This window comes from Primulina tabacum, unplaced genomic scaffold (assembly GCF_025594145.1).
Source record: "Primulina tabacum isolate GXHZ01 unplaced genomic scaffold, ASM2559414v2 Contig104, whole genome shotgun sequence".
NCBI lineage: Eukaryota > Viridiplantae > Streptophyta > Magnoliopsida > Lamiales > Gesneriaceae > Primulina > Primulina tabacum.
This window is the reverse complement of record NW_027459727.1, coordinates 127528-143580: the sequence shown is the minus strand read 5'-3', so window position 1 is coordinate 143580 and position 16053 is coordinate 127528. Positions and strand designations below refer to the sequence as shown.

General features: G+C 35.4%; 1 protein-coding gene across 5 annotated transcripts; it reads right to left on the bottom strand.

Moving 5' to 3' along the window:
- Nucleotides 1–94: 94 nt before the first annotated feature.
- On the bottom strand, nt 95–15388 carry LOC142534052 (uncharacterized). 5 transcript variants are annotated; one of them, XM_075640955.1, is made up of 10 exons: nt 15237–15388; nt 13650–14601; nt 11336–11943; nt 10659–10774; nt 9731–9921; nt 7249–7315; nt 6073–6137; nt 5893–5992; nt 5751–5795; nt 95–944 (listed from the first exon to the last, which is right to left on the bottom strand). In XM_075640955.1, exons 5-10 carry the CDS (start codon nt 9910–9912, stop codon nt 282–284), a joined length of 1122 nt encoding a protein of 373 aa, XP_075497070.1. In that variant the 5' UTR covers nt 9913–9921; nt 10659–10774; nt 11336–11943; nt 13650–14601; nt 15237–15388; the 3' UTR covers nt 95–281. The 5 variants fall into 5 exon arrangements, with proteins under 5 accessions (XP_075497070.1, XP_075497073.1, XP_075497071.1 ...); XM_075640958.1 differs by having other exon boundaries at nt 9731–9914; XM_075640956.1 differs by having other exon boundaries at nt 13650–15017; nt 15237–15353.
- Nucleotides 15389–16053: the final 665 nt, after the last annotated feature.

Below are 16053 nucleotides of genomic sequence, written 5' to 3'. Positions count from 1 at the left end.
CGAATTTTTTTATTTTTTTCCAAATTAAATCAAAAACTAAAATATACTGCAGAGTAAGATACAATGAGTAATTTCATACTCTTTTCTGTGCGTTTGTGTGTGAAATTTCATAGTCTTTTCAAGTATGAAGCATTTGGTAGCTCAATCTACCAACAAAATTCACGTAAGTAGATTATTATTATAATTATTATTATATACAGATTGGTTCCGACAATCCTGTCAACCATGATTATCAGTATCAGATCTCCCAGTTAGAGTGCAGTGTAGCAAAATTCAGTAGATCAAGAATTCAGATGAATTGCATCAGCAAGCAAGATTTGGTTAAGATATTCCGGTTCTTCAATAAGCCAGACGGCTTCGTCCTTGACGTTTATCGCGTATTGGGCAACCATATGGGCAGCAGTGTTACCCGATCTTTCAACGTGCGAAAAGGAACAGCGATCTAGTTGTTTGACATAGCTCTTAGCCTCCTGCAAGGTACAGGTAGTATCTGGAGGATTATTTTCGTCAGATCCCTCGAGTATATTGATTGTATCGTGTGAATCGCCTTCCAGTACAATGCGTGTGAAATAGTACTCGACAGCAAATTCAACTGCAGATTTCGCAGCCATTGAAGATGCGGCGTTTTCATCCATTTGTTCTGGTAAGAACCTGGCTTGAGCGGCCATAAATTCACCCCTCCAGTTCCGGACAACGACCCCGGTTCCAGAAGCATTCATTTCTTGGAAATTGGCTCCAGCAAAATTAGCTTTGAAGACATCTGTGGGTGGTGGAATCCATTTTTCTGGATAATTTCTAACTCCAGATTGAGCCGTGGGAATATTCTTTACTATCTGAGAATATGGAAAACAGGCTGCTCCTTCAAGATTCATCATATTAAATATGGGACCTGAAATTTCTTCACCACAATGCCTGAATTCGGATGATTGAGCTCTTCCAAATTCCTGCAAAACAGAAAGACAAGAGATCTTACCGATTGGAAAACTCAAAATGGAACCAAATTATTACAACCAATTGAAGGAACCAAGACAGGCAAGAAAATACCAACAAAAATAACAACACTACTATTGCACCTTATGCTAATGCTTTTTCACTCAGAAATCATATCTTCAAACATTCATTACGCTTTAAAGACGTTCATGATTAATTACCTTACATCAAAATCCATACTTACATCGAAGAAAGTGTTCACACTTTCTGCATAAACCATCAAACCAGTTAGTATAGGGTCAAAAAAAGTACTCTTGATTTCACATATTGCTTAAGCACATTATATTTAATATTCTCAGTTTACATCCAAACAATAGCGTTAAGGACCTAGGCTTCTAATTAATTCTTCCTAGTATGATAGATATATGATATCCGTGTTTCGTTGCAAACCCCATACATTTAAGTAACTCTTCAAGTTTTTTGCTTAGTAGTATCACTAAAAGCAATACATAAGATGGATGTCATTTGAAATTAACCAATCAAATCACTCCTCCAAATCAAATCAATCAATCAATCTCAGTGGGGTCATACGTGTATCACCAAGTAACCAACCTTTGTTGATTCAAATTCTACAAACTTTTTGATACTTTATCTCTTACCAAATATTACATTATGTTTGATCATGCATGACAAGATATACTCGATCTTGAAGTTGTATTTAAATCATCGGTATTTTTTATACAACCCTTTGTTGTCTAAAGGGGAGTGTTAATTGGACATTAATATCAATCATGTAGATTCTTGTTAGAATGTGCATACATGACAGCCATTGATGAACTCTAAGCTCATGAAGATATCAATTATTGATTAATGGAAGAAAAACATCTGAAGCACTTGTATAGAGAGTCTATATTAATATATATACACATGAGATGATGTGTAATTCTAATTTCTAGTCTATTACTGTAACTAACTTGACAGCTGTCAAGCAATTTATTTATAACACACCCCCACAAGCTTGTAAGATGTTCAACGTGTCAAGCTTGGATAAGAGGTAGTCATGTTGATCTGAACCCAAGGCCTTGGTGAATATGTCGGCCGGCTACTGTCGAGTATGAATGTGAGAGGTGGTAAGTATATGAGAACAAATTTTTTCACGCACGAAGTGACAATCTATTTCAATGTGCTTCGTGCGCTCATGATATAGCGGATTTGCTGCAATGTGGATTCCCGCCTGGTTATCACAAAAGAGATGAGTGGGCAGATGGATAATCAGGCCCATGTCTGTTAGAAGATTTTGAATCCAAGTGATTTCACATGCAGTTGTAGCCATGGAGCGATATTTAGCCTCTGCAGATAAATGAGAAACAATGTTCTGTTTTTTTGTTTTCCAACAGACCACCGAAGAACCAAGTTTGATCACATATCCAGTCTAGGATTTCCGACTCATTGGACAAGAACCCCAATCAGAGTCACAATATGCAGAAAGTTGTAAATCACTGGTGGCAGACAAAAATATGCCCAAAGCTGGACTACCCTTGAGATATCCAAGAACTCAAAAAGCTGCATTCATATGTAATTGCTTTGGAAGTTGCATGAATTGAAAAGGAGATTGAACTGCAAAGCATATGCCCGGTCAAGTAATCGTGAGATAAATCAGTCTTCCGACTAAACGTTGATAGAAAGCAAGATCGGGCAATAGAGGATCAGAACCAGTAGTCTTGATGAGCTGATCATATTCAAGTGTAGTGAGTTTTAAGTGTTATTCCATTGGAGTATCACATGGCTTGCAACCAGTCATCCCTATATCCGATAGTAATTCCAGCGCATATTTACGTTAGTTTTAACAAATACCACCCTTCGATCTAGCGATCTCAATCCCAAAGAAATATTTCAAAGGTCCGAGATCCTTAATGTCAATGCTGCCATTTACCTAGTGTTTGATTTTGTATACCCATTTACAGCCTATGGTCTTTTTTCTCGGGGCAGAGGAACAATTACCCAAGTTTGGTTAGCTTAGAGAGCATAAATCTCAGCTTTCATGGCTGCACGCCATTGAGGATTGGAGGCTGGTGCAGAGCAACTGGTGGATTCTGTTGTTTGGGAAATACAAGCCAAGAAGGACTGGTGTGAAAATGATATATTATTGTAAGATACATGATCAAGAAGACTGTATGGGGTAGAGCAAATGTTAGAGCATACATAGTCTTTAGTCCACTGGGGAGGACGATATGATCATCCCTCTTATAATGTTGCTGCTAATTCTTCTTCTTCATTTGAAAAACCAATTTCACTGCCTCCTCCTTCACATGAGGAATCACGAGTGGATAATGCTTTGCCTCGACATTTTATTGATGTTCAATACCAGCAAATGTTGAAGCTCTTGGATCAAAACTCAATTCATATGTCACGAGAGGATAATGAAGTCTCGGCGAACCTTGCAGGTAATTTTACAACTTTGATGACTGTCAATAATGCTAATGAATGGATTTTAGACAGTGGAGCAAATGCTCACATTACAGGTTCTTCCAGTGGCATAAAAAACTCGCAGCCATGTGACTCCGATGTTAGATCTGTTACGCTGCCAAATGGTAATACTATTCAAGTTTTATCCATTGGTTCCATCCGTATTGCCCCTTCTTGTACATTACACCGTGTCCTACATGTATCCGATTTCAACTTCAATCTCTTATCAATTTCTCAATTCACCAAAGACCATCGATGTTCCATTAGCTTCTACCCACATTTTTGTCTTTTTCAGGACCTTTTGAGTGGGAGGATCATGGAGATTGGCAGACAAAAGCGTGGACTATATTACCTTCATGGTCTCTCTTCCGTCGTGGTGTAATCTTCACCTACCGAAGCCAAGAACAGACACAAGTCTGCTCCAACAGTCATTTCTTCAAATATTTTTAACCCTTCTCATTGTAATGACATTGATATTGATATATGACATAAAAGATTTGGTCACTTATCGGTGTCTCGTTTACAATTCTTGCCTTTTATTAAGCAAAAATCTCTTACACATCATTGCACAGTATATCCTCTGTCTAAGCAAACCAGAAATGTATTTCCCACAAATGCTAGATCATCATCTCTTCATGCCTTTCATCTTTTACACATCGATATATAGGGTCCCTATAGACATCAGCTTAAATCTTAGCTTCCATGGCTGCACGCCATTGAGGATCAGAGGCTGCTGCAGAGTAACTAGCGGGTTCTGTTGTTTGGGAAATACAATCCAAGAAGGACCGGTGTGAAGATGATATATTATTGTAAGATACATGATCAAGAAGACTGTATGCGGTAGAGCAAATGTTAGAGCATACATAGTCTTTAGTCCACTGGGGAGGACGATGTGATCATCCCTCTTATAAGGTTGCATTTATTTCTTCCTTTGAAAAACCAATTTCACAACCTCCTCCTTCACATGAGGAATCACGAGTGGATAATGCCTTGCCTCGACATTTTACTAATGTTCAATCCCAGCAAATGTAAAAGATCTTGGATCAAAACTCAATTCATATGTCACGAGAAGATAATGTAGTCTCAGCGAACCTTGTAAGTAATTTTACAAGTTTGATGACCGTCAGTGATGCTAATGAATGGATTTTAGACAGTGGAGCAAATGCTCACATTACAGGTTCTCATTAGTCATTACAGGTTCTTCTAGTGGCATAAAAAACTTGCAACCATGTGACTCCGTTGTTGGATCTGTTAGGCTGCCAAATAGTAATACTATTCAAGTTTTATCCATTGTTTCATCCATATTGCCCCTTCTTGTACATTACATCGTATCCCCGATTTCAACTTCAATCTCTTATCAATTTCCCAATTCAACAAAGACCATCGATGTTCTATTAGCTTCTACCAACATTTTTGTCTTTTTCAGGACCTTTTGAGTGGGAGGATCATGGAGATTGGCAGACAAAAGCATGGACTATATTACCTTCATGGTCTCTCTTCCGTCATGGTTTAATATTCACCTACCCAAGCCAAGAACAGACACAAGTCTGCTCCAACAGTCCTTTCTTCAAATACTTGTAACCTTTCTCATTATAATGACGTTGATATTGATATATAGCATAAAAGATTTGGTCACTTGTTGGTGTCTTGTTTACAATTCTGGTCTTTTATTAAGCAAAAATCTCTTACACATCAATGCACAGTATGTCCTCTGTCTAATCAAACCAGAAATGTATTTCCCACAAATGCTAGATCATCATCTCCTCATGCCTTTCATCTTTTACACATCGATAAATGGGGTCCCTATAGACATCAAACCCATAATGGTTTCAAGTATTTCCTTACTGTGGTTGATGATTTTTCAAGAAGCACTTGGGTTTTTCTTATGCAGTCCAAATCAGATACTCCACAAATCCTTAAGCAATTTTTTGCCTTTGCTTCGAATTATTTTGACAACCCCATAAAACACGTTCGAACTGATAATGCTCCGATACCATGTTAGAAAGTGCATACATGACAGCCATTGATGAACTCTGAGCTCATAAAGATATCAATTATTAATCAATGGAAGAAAAATATATGAAGCACTCGTACAAAGAATCTATATTAATATATATACATGAGATGATGTGTAACTATATCTTCTAGTATAGCTACTGTAACTAACTTGACAGCTGTCAATCAATCTATTTATCAATTACGAAGTTGAGAAGAAAGTTACAACAATAATCGAAGTTAAGGGAGTAAATCAAGTGCAACGAATTTCAAGGTTAGGGGACTAATAACGAGTGCAAAATGGACACTAAATTCAAGTCGCAAAATCTAGTACAGTATTGCGGTAGTAGAGCAATTACTTCTGTTTGAAGAGGAGCAGGCAATTCTTTGCACATAATTTCTATCTGAAAACAAACAAAAATTAGGATCAAATCTGTATGAGTTAATACGAGACAACACATAACAGGTTTAGAAGTGACAGTGAAACCAAAAAAAAAAAACCTTTCTTGCCGTGACGCGTTTAAGTATTGGTTCAAGCATCTTTTCCAGCTGCTGCAATTCTTCTATTCCCCATTTGTGAAGATACATGCTCATTATGAGCCTATTTCGAGAACAAAAGCATTTCAAGATTTACTATTAATATTCATGAGAAAATGTGTGCCAGATATTCTAGTATCAGACCTGAGTTGCTTCATCTGTTCGTCGATCCCACAGTCTAAATGTTCAACACCATTCTTGTTTTCTCTCTACAATATTAAATTAATATTTTTTTTAAAAAAATTTCCTCCTATTATAACATTGTAAGTGTGTACAAAGAATTCTGACATATATACATTTGATCGCCTTATCTGTACATACGGATAAATGTAATGGACATGGCATCATACAACAATTGCTCTCTATCAACACTATAGTTGTTGCTATGTAAAATCGAAGAACGATCTTATGGATTCACTATTGAGGGTCAAATAAAGAACATGGTTGAAAAGTCATCCAGAAAATAAGACTTACGAATATGAACTTAAACCCAACCTGTGGTAACTCGAGATCCCAGCAACTGGCAAAGCCGGCTGTAAGGGGAGGCACGTTAGGCGGGTGTCTAAGGCCTCCCACTGGTGGGACCTCAATTTTTTTCTATATTTTTATTATTATTATTATTTTTTTTTGGTTTTTCCATTTAAAACTTTAGGTGAATATTATCAATCTTTTTAGTTTTGATTTGTTCGAGTGATTCCACTTGGGATTGTTGGGAAATTGGACGTATGGAATAAAAATTGTGGCATGAATTCCATATGTTGATCAGATGGAACTGAGTGGCAAAGCAATGGACAATTTAAATCATTCAGCTTTAAAGCTAATTTAATTCGCAAGCGTTTTTGTCTACAAATGACAGTCTAGAAGGGGACATTTAATAACCTGTATATAGTAATGAAATGGGTCATTAACGTCCATGAATACGGAATTATATAGTGGGGCTACAGTGTATGTGTCCACTTGCATCTCGCTCGATGAAATGACTTTGTGGGGTACTGAATTGTAGTATATGGAACCAACACAAAAACTCATATAATACGATTTCATGAGTCGATTTTGTGAGATAAATATTATATTTGGGTCATCCATGAATAAACATCCGTGAGACCGTCTCACAGTATACCTACTCATGGACCAAATGTATGGTCTTGGTGTTTGTTCAACGGGTGTGGAAATATTAGCCACGATTTTTCCTAAATTCGCACAAACTATAAAAATCTTAAATTTTTAACACAACCATCATAATATGTAAAAAAAATTACTTTTAATAATCCACTTTTGTGATTGCTTTTATTATTTAATATAAATCTCAAGAAAATGTACCTGGAAATCAGCTGAAAGCTTCTCTTCGTCCGATTGCATGGAAAACTTGCGGAGTATGTCCTCGATCCTTCAGTGAATAAAAGACCAATTTTAGTGGTGACTTAAATAGTCAATAAAAAATTTCATTGGAAACAATTGAAACAAGATGCTGAAAAACCCTACAACTCTAACGTAGAGATTGATAGACAAGTAGCTAATTATAGATTTATTTTATCTATAAGATTAAAAAATTATATATTTACTAGGTCATAAGTGATTTATTTAAGTCATAGGTGAATCTCGGTTGAATTCAAGCTAGCTACCCAAAAGGTATATTACCCTAAGCATAAATATAATGTTTCGTGTTTTTTTCAAATTAACACTATCAACATTAATATTAAACGTACATGTATCGAGATATGAAACTTTGGATACACGATTAGTGTACTACCCTAAGGGTCATGTGTATTCCACGGTATAGCATTAATTATTCAAGGGAATTAATTCAGTTCATATTACATAAATATCTTTATGCAGCAACTAGAACAAGAATCGTTGTTTGCTAAATAGCAAACTTAATAATCCAATTATGTGCACGGAGTAATGACTTATTCATCCATTTAGCATGATCCATGATACCTCAGGGATGAGCCCATCCAAATCGAGTCCACACCGGATCATGGGCTCCGGCCCATCCCTAATCAAGGTAGAAGGCTCATGACATGCCCATGTATTCTCCTATAAATACGAGATTTGGGTGTCTAATTTATGGATTCACTATACTATTTTTCAGCAGCACCCTTAGTTGTTATCTCTTTATATCCTCAGTCTCTGACTTGAGCGTCGGAGGGGCTACGTCGAGACACCCTCTCGGCCCCCTTCTAACGGTCTTCTTCGTGATTTCAGGCTCAGGGCAAATTCAAAGCCTACATCTAGAGTAGTGTCACTTGCTGGAATCGGACCTTAAGTTTTCAGTGAGCATCAGTCCATGAAGATTTATCCATGACGGTCGATAAAATGATATTGTTTCATTTTCTTAGGCAATGTTTTGACTCAAGCTCCTCAAAAAAATAAGAGCTATAAATTATTATGTAATTCACGCCTATCACACATTTCCATCATCGCTTCTCATGAGCCAAACGATGCCTTAAAGAAGAAAAAAAATTCATCTAATTAGTTTGGGGTACATATGCATGGATTAATGAGATGGGTAGTACTTCAATCATGTATCTAAATGTTCATATCTGAAAACATGACCAATATTAATGTTGATAGTGTTAATATGACAATATTGGTCATTGATTTAAGGTTAAGGTAATACCTTTCGGGTAGCTTGAATTCAAGGTTAGGTGTTCATGATTGAGAATTGATATCTACAATTTTATCGATTACTCGTGTGATTTGGAACAAATAAAGTCGAATAGAACTCTTTTATCATTCTCCTGTTTGAGATCATCCACATCGCTTCCTATATATAAGGCGGCGGGCATATTAGTATTGTAATAAGATGTTTATCAAAGGCAACCTCCCTTTACAATGTCCAATGCATGAGTTATTATACCATGAATGATGATGGTTTTGTTATTTCATGCATATGATTTCCTTGTGCAAGTTATTAACTAACCTGTTTTCATCCTAATAAGTTCAAAATCTAAACCAACATGGGGTCAAATTCAGTGTTATCTAATAATAAGTTAATGCAATTAATAGATATTGTTAAAATTGGAACTTGGACCTAACTCAACCCCAAAAACTAGCTCAAGAGGGGAGGATTGTCCAAGCCCATATATACAACTCTCAGGTTATTTATCCCACATCGGTTGAATAAATAACCTGAGAGTTGTATATATGGGCTCGAACAATCCTCTCCCCTTGAGCTAGCTTTTGGGGTTGAGTTAGGTCCAAGTGCCAATCTTAACATGGTATCAGAGCCCGGGTTCCACCGTTATGTGTTAGACTGCCTATAATTAGGCCACCTGTTGGGTCATTTGTAAACTCCACGCTCCAGATGTTCATTCCTGGGCGTTAGAGGGGTGTGTTAATTGTCCCACATCGGTTGGATAAATAACCTTGGAGTTGTATATATGGGCTTGGACAATCCTCTCCCCTTGAGCTAGCTTTTGGGATTGAGTTAGGTCCAAGTATCATTCTTAACATGGTATCAGAGCCCGGATTCCACCGTTATGTGTTGGACTACCTATAATTAGGCCACTCGTTCTGCCCATAATTTGATCATTTGTAAACTCAACGCTCCAGATGTTCATTCCTGGGCGTGAGAGGAGTGTGTTAATTGTCCAACATCGGTTGGATAAATAACATGTAAGTTGTATATATGGACTTGGACAATCCTCCCCCCTTGAGTTAGCTTTTGGGGTTGAGTTAGGTCCAAGTGCCAATCTTAACAGATATGGCTATCCAACTTAAATGAAACTGATATTTGATATTTATGATGAGTGAACAGAAGACTAATGTGTGTTTATGTACATATATATATGAACCATACTTGGAGCTTGCATAATTGTGAAGCCTTCCAGCTGGTGAAACAACATGGGCGGCAACTTCGGCATCACACAGAGTTGAGAGCTCACGAGCTTTCTTAAACATCCCTTTGCGTCTCTTGGAAAAGGTCACCTGTCTAGCTGAAATATCCTCAATTTTCTTCATCTTCATCTTCTCTCTCCCCATATCTAAATACTGTCACAAGAACAAAATAAATCAGCAATGAAAAATAGAGTTTCAGAAGCCAGGGTTGATTTTTTGTACGTGCCGTCCATTATATGTAAAATATGTATCAACTTGCAATTTTATAATAGTTCTTTTATAGATCAACTTGCAATTTTATAATAAAAAAATATTGAGTCCCAAGCTTACAGATAGTGATCCCCACAAAAAAGGAGTGTGTACGGCTTGTGGTTTCCATTTTTTATTTCTTGAATAGACAACAGGGCAAAGATAAATCCAAGAAATCTCATGGATACGCTCTTGTATTGCCACAAAACCGCAAACCCTCATGCAAAAATCCCACCTTCGTCTCATGCAAACATAACCTAGATCTTATTTTCTTGAAAATATAGAAAACGAACCCTAGGTTTGTTTGAATTTTGATTTTAGTTTATTATTTACAATTAAACAATAATTCAAATCTTAAATCCACATATTATTTATTTACGCATTGGCGAGACAAGTAGAAGGAATTTAAAATTACATTTTTAAACATGTAATAACTAAACAAAAAATTAATTATAAATCTATCTCTAACTTTAGCAAAACTTTATTAATCCAAAGGGGTAACTTGCACGTTTCCATCAAGCTTAGCCCGTTTGTCAGGAACGGAAAAAAAAGGCATAACAAATCAAAGTCTAAGACTTTTGCAAAGAGCAAGAAAAACATCAAGACAAATCTGTAATAATTGCCGATCTGAAAGCTTTTACCTTGGAGTTTGTGGAAGATGGTTTCTTACTGCCGGACCTTGATTACTGAATTGCGAGAGAGGTGAGCTCTAGACATGAAGTAGCAGTAGCTTTGCGTTAGAGAGCTTAGGAGAGAGCTGTGGGGGTAGAAAAAGCAAGCAAAGAAAGGACACGAGATTTAGCCATTGGTCACGTAAATATCGATCGATTGTTTAAATAATTATAAAATGACTATAAGTTCAAAAACAAGAATTTACTGGACTAAAACTGGAACTTTAAAAGTTAAAAGGATGGAAAATTGAAAACGGTCTATCTTCCGGACCAAAGTTGTATTTTTTTTTTCTATTAATTTTTTAAAATTTTTATTGTCATAACATGCAAATGAACTGAGTTCGGCCGATTAATTTAGTTTGACTGTACTTTTGCTTGCCCCTAACCTAGACCGCCATGCCCAAACGTTGAACAAATGCCCAACGCAACAAGAGGGGATAGCTTAAAACGTAACCCCAACAGTTCCATATTGAAAATACATATTATTAGGGATTTAGGGAGCAATGTATTAAATTTAAGGAAGAACTCGCTGGGCATACAACCTTAATTATTCGTACTATAAGTGTATATTATAGAAAACTTATGTTGTAATAGCATCACTCATCCATTTCACAAGGATTTTTAGTTATATTCATGCATGAACTGACCTGGAGAAATCGCTGAATGATCGGAAATTACGTCAGAAAGCAGGGTATCTCCAAGAATTCTGGTTCTTTAATGAGCCACTCATCATCCTCGTCGATCTTTACGTTGATCGCATATTGGGCAACCATATGTGCGGCGCTGTTAGCTGATTTTTGCACATGTGAATAGGCACAACTTTCTGATTGTTTTGTACAGGTCTTGGCTTCCTGTAAGATACCAGTACAATATGAAGAGTCGGCCTCATCAGAATCAATGAGGGTATCTCATTACATAATGATCATCGCCTTCCCATACAACATGTGTGAACGAATAGTCAACAGCGAATTCAACTGCAGATTTTGCACCCATTAAAGATGCTCCATCTGTTCCTGAAGAACCTGGCTTGAGCTGCTCCTCCCCGGTTCCGGAAAACCACTCCGGTTCCAGAAGCATTCGTTTCTTGGAAATGGGCTCCAGCAAAATTAGCTTTATAAACATCTGGAGGTGGTGGAATCCATCTTGCTGCATAATTACTATCTCCTCCAAGAACTGTGATGTTAGAGATGGGACATGCAGTTTCTTCACCATTTCCTGCTGATTGTACGCTGGTCGCGTACCCTTTCCCATGCTCCTGGAAATATATAATTCAAATAATTTTTAGTTTTACTGAACTTCTGTTTATCAAACTCTGATATTTTGCATTTAACCATGCACTTTAGCATATGAAGTTTTTTCATCCCTTCTAGTTGAAGTCAATGGAATATTGATTACCCTTCTAGTGGCACTACATGCAAACTTTGAAAACAAAGTTTAGCTCATGCATGGGCTAAACACTTGAGGCAAGAATTGTATTCTCTATTCTTCAAAAATAACAGTATCCAGCATTGGTACTTACGAACTAGGTAATTCGTTTTTCAAACTATAAGCCTACTATTTTTAAGCAGTAGCCCTACATGCAAACTTTGAAAACAACAAAAGTTTAGAACTGATCACTCTTTATAAGTGTGAAGTGTGTAAATGAACTCTTGTATGTAAATCTCAACTTCTCGAAAACAATGTTCTCATAATCAGATCGGTGACCAGTCCGACCAATTGAACCGACGGTCGGACCGTAAAATCATTATATTATATAAAATAATAATATAATATAATAAATAATATATTTTAAATGATAAAATTCTTAAATGTATATATATATATTTATCCAAGTTTAAAATCTAAACACATATGATCAAATATAAAATATACATATATATATTTTAAAAGTAAATAAATCAAAATAAGATATAATATTAATAAAATAATATTTTTAATAAAGCTCAAAATCAAAATAATCATATATTCATACAACCAAAAAAATAAAATTTTAAATTTTTAATATAAAAAAATAATTTTTTTAAAAGAAAAATAGAAAAAATCAAAATTTTTTTGTGAATAAGTCTGGAAAGGTTCTAGCTGGTTTTGATCGGTCCAATCGGTTCTGAATCGTTTGATTAATCAAACGATTTTTTTGCATTTTCCGGACCAGACCAAGTGAGAGGTTCCAGGTCGAACCAGCCTGTCTAGCCCGATTTTGAAAACACAGCTTAAAAGACAAATTTAAGATTTGCCATCTTACAAATGAGACTGAAATATGAACAATTGAAGACAAAATTTGGGGATTTATTTATATATAGATATTGGTAACTTACACGGACACAAAGAGTGTCGTTGATTTCACACCATGTAAAAAATAGTGTGATTGCTCAGTCAACATACACATTGTTTTAGTGAGCGAACTCCGCTTAGGCACCACTCTAGCTAGAGCGCCATCTTGCCACCAACTCAACCCACTCATACACCACTTGTAAGTCACTAATCATACGCGTTCTAGTCGGGCTCAAAATTTAAAACTAAGGGGAAATAGCCAAATTTGTTTTCTAAATTTTCATATTGGGATTTGGTCCAACATTTTTTTATCTTTTGGTCATGTTTCGCTGGAGTGCTTATGTGACTCTAGAAAAAGTTGACGTGTCCAACGTCATGTTAACAATCCAACGAAATTGGATCAATAGCAAAGAAATCAACTTATGGGACTAAAACCTAATTTTTGACTACAATAATTAGATCATGACAAAAACCCATAATAGAATACTACTTTTGCAATGTTTCTTAAATTAAATACACATTGAATATATTTTCCAGCAAATATATTAGCAGAATAAACCTCTGTTTGTTCCCGAGTAACAGATCAAAGCTCATTCATGGCAAGTTCTTTCTTGAAACCAGAAAAAACACAAAACCATGATTCACATTTAATGGAGTCATAGGAGTAAATAGTAATAAATACAAAGTCACCTTTCTTGATGTGACATTTCTTAGTATCGCCTCCAGCTTCATCTCAAGCTGGTGCAAGCAACTCTTCCATTCCACATTGGTGAAGACACATAGTAATTATAAAATGCATGCTAGAAAAACTCTCCGTACAATAATCCCATCTTGAATCCTAAAATACTTTTAAAAAAAAACTATTAAAGCAACTAGTTTGACATTTCAAATGAGTGTTGCAAAAAAAAATTTCACATTCTATCAAAAGAAATAATAGAAATTAAAAGAATGAATTTGTGAAGTTTGTTGCCAAACTATTGCTATGATCCATTTTTAATTCGATTATCGTAAAATATTATATGTTTTAGGAGTGATTGAATTTATAGCTTATGAAAAAGTGGGCAGTATTAAATTTTGTCGAAATTATTTTTGTAGAAGCATAATCAATATTCCACCGGTTTTTAAATTTAAATTAATTTATCAAGAAATTGTCGCAAAATTTGGGATTAAAAAACACACAAAATTGATTTTTTAATTAAAAATAAAAAAAATACTTTTTAAAAAAAATGATTGCAAGCACTCCCTGGAATTTTTCACTCTTATAATGTATCTGGGATAATATATGTACGTATATATACACGCAAGTGAGCAAACCCTGGAATTTAGTTGATGGGGGAGACTGAATTAATTAATTTTATTCATATATATATATATATATATGCATATATATAATTTTACGCATAAAGTTAAAAAAAATGAAAAGCCACGAATCCACCGTATTGGAGCTGGAGCTGGAGCTTGCATAATGGCGAAGCCTTCAAGCAGGGGAGAATACGAGTGCAGTGACTTCGGCTTCACACAGAATCGAGAGCTCGCCAGCTTTCTTAAATAGTCCTTTGCGTCTCTTTGAAAATGACACACGTCTAGCTGAAATATCCTCAATTTTCTTTGTCTTCGTCTTTTCTTTACCCATTTTGAACCCCTTTTAAACAAACACAATATTATGAAAAGTGTAAGATTTTGACAAATATTTTTTTTTTAAAGCGCGGAATCAACAGTCATTTTTCAATAATATCCCGAGCAAGTCCGGCCACTTGAACAAAGAATACAGTGAAAGGTTTTATATATTGTTGTATTTCTTTAACAATTTATATTCCAACTTGCAAAAAGATCCAACTCCAACATCAGCTAGCTCACGCCTGTCCCCACAGAACAGAACGAACTGTACGGCATTAAATATTGACCATTTTATCAGCCTTGTCTTGGTTAGACAACACGAAATGGAAAATATAAATCCGGCCAATCGATATACGTATTCTTGTGTTGTCACAGAACTTCAAATGCTCATGCAATAATCCCGTCTTGATCTCATGCCAAAGAAAACCTAGATCCATTTCACTGAAAAGACAGAAACCCTAAAGAAATAGAACTCAAGAACCAAAAAAAGAACACCCCCCCCCCCCAAACTTTTCATCAAGACTTGCTTATAAATCCAAAAGGGTCGACAGTAAACTTGCTGATTTCCATCAAACTCATGAACATCTTTTGAAATAAAGCGTAAAAATCAAGATAAATTGCAATAAAAACTCTTGAGACGGTGGATCTGTAAATATTTACCTTTTCCGGAGCCGGGTTCTTGTTCCCGGAGCTTAGTCATCCAAGTATGTACTAGGAAAATTCTAGAATGCCAAAAAAGGTACAAATCTAGATGTGGGCTTTGTGGGTGATAATAATCAAAAAAAAGAAGAAGAAAAGCAAGAGAGTGCACAAGATGGAGCCATATGGCGGAAGCACGCGAATCCAAGTAAGACACCAAGTGGTGATTGAATAATAGCCAAGTATTTGGAATATATTACAAGTTTTTCTCCAAAAGTTCCACTTATCATTTTTCACAAAAATAGTGTAGTTCTAGCCACTAATTTTTACTTCTTTTTATTAAAGTGTCACCTTTTACGTGCATCATTTTACACAAAAACATAACCTTTCGATTTTATATTTTATGTGCTTAGATTATATATTTTATAATATAATAAATCATATGTGTTGCTAATAAATTTTTTTAATTTCTTTGACGTATTACATTATTGTGTTAACAAATTAAAACAATTTTTATGCACAAAAATTAATGTTAGATTGTCTCATATGTTAACTTCGTAAGACGAATTTCCAACCCAACCTGATCAATGAAAAATATTATATTTATGTCGAAAATATTATGAAAATCAAAATATCATTTTTTGTTAGTTGTAATATGAAGAAAAAATTACAAATTTAGTCCCGTAAATAGACATTTTTTGTTTTAGTCTTGTAACTTGTCAAAATTTAGTTTTTATACAGTAACTTGTTTTTTTGGTCATTTTTTGTCCGAAAGCACTTAATTCATCGAATATGATTTATACGACATCGATTCTATCATATGTGACATATGTAGGGA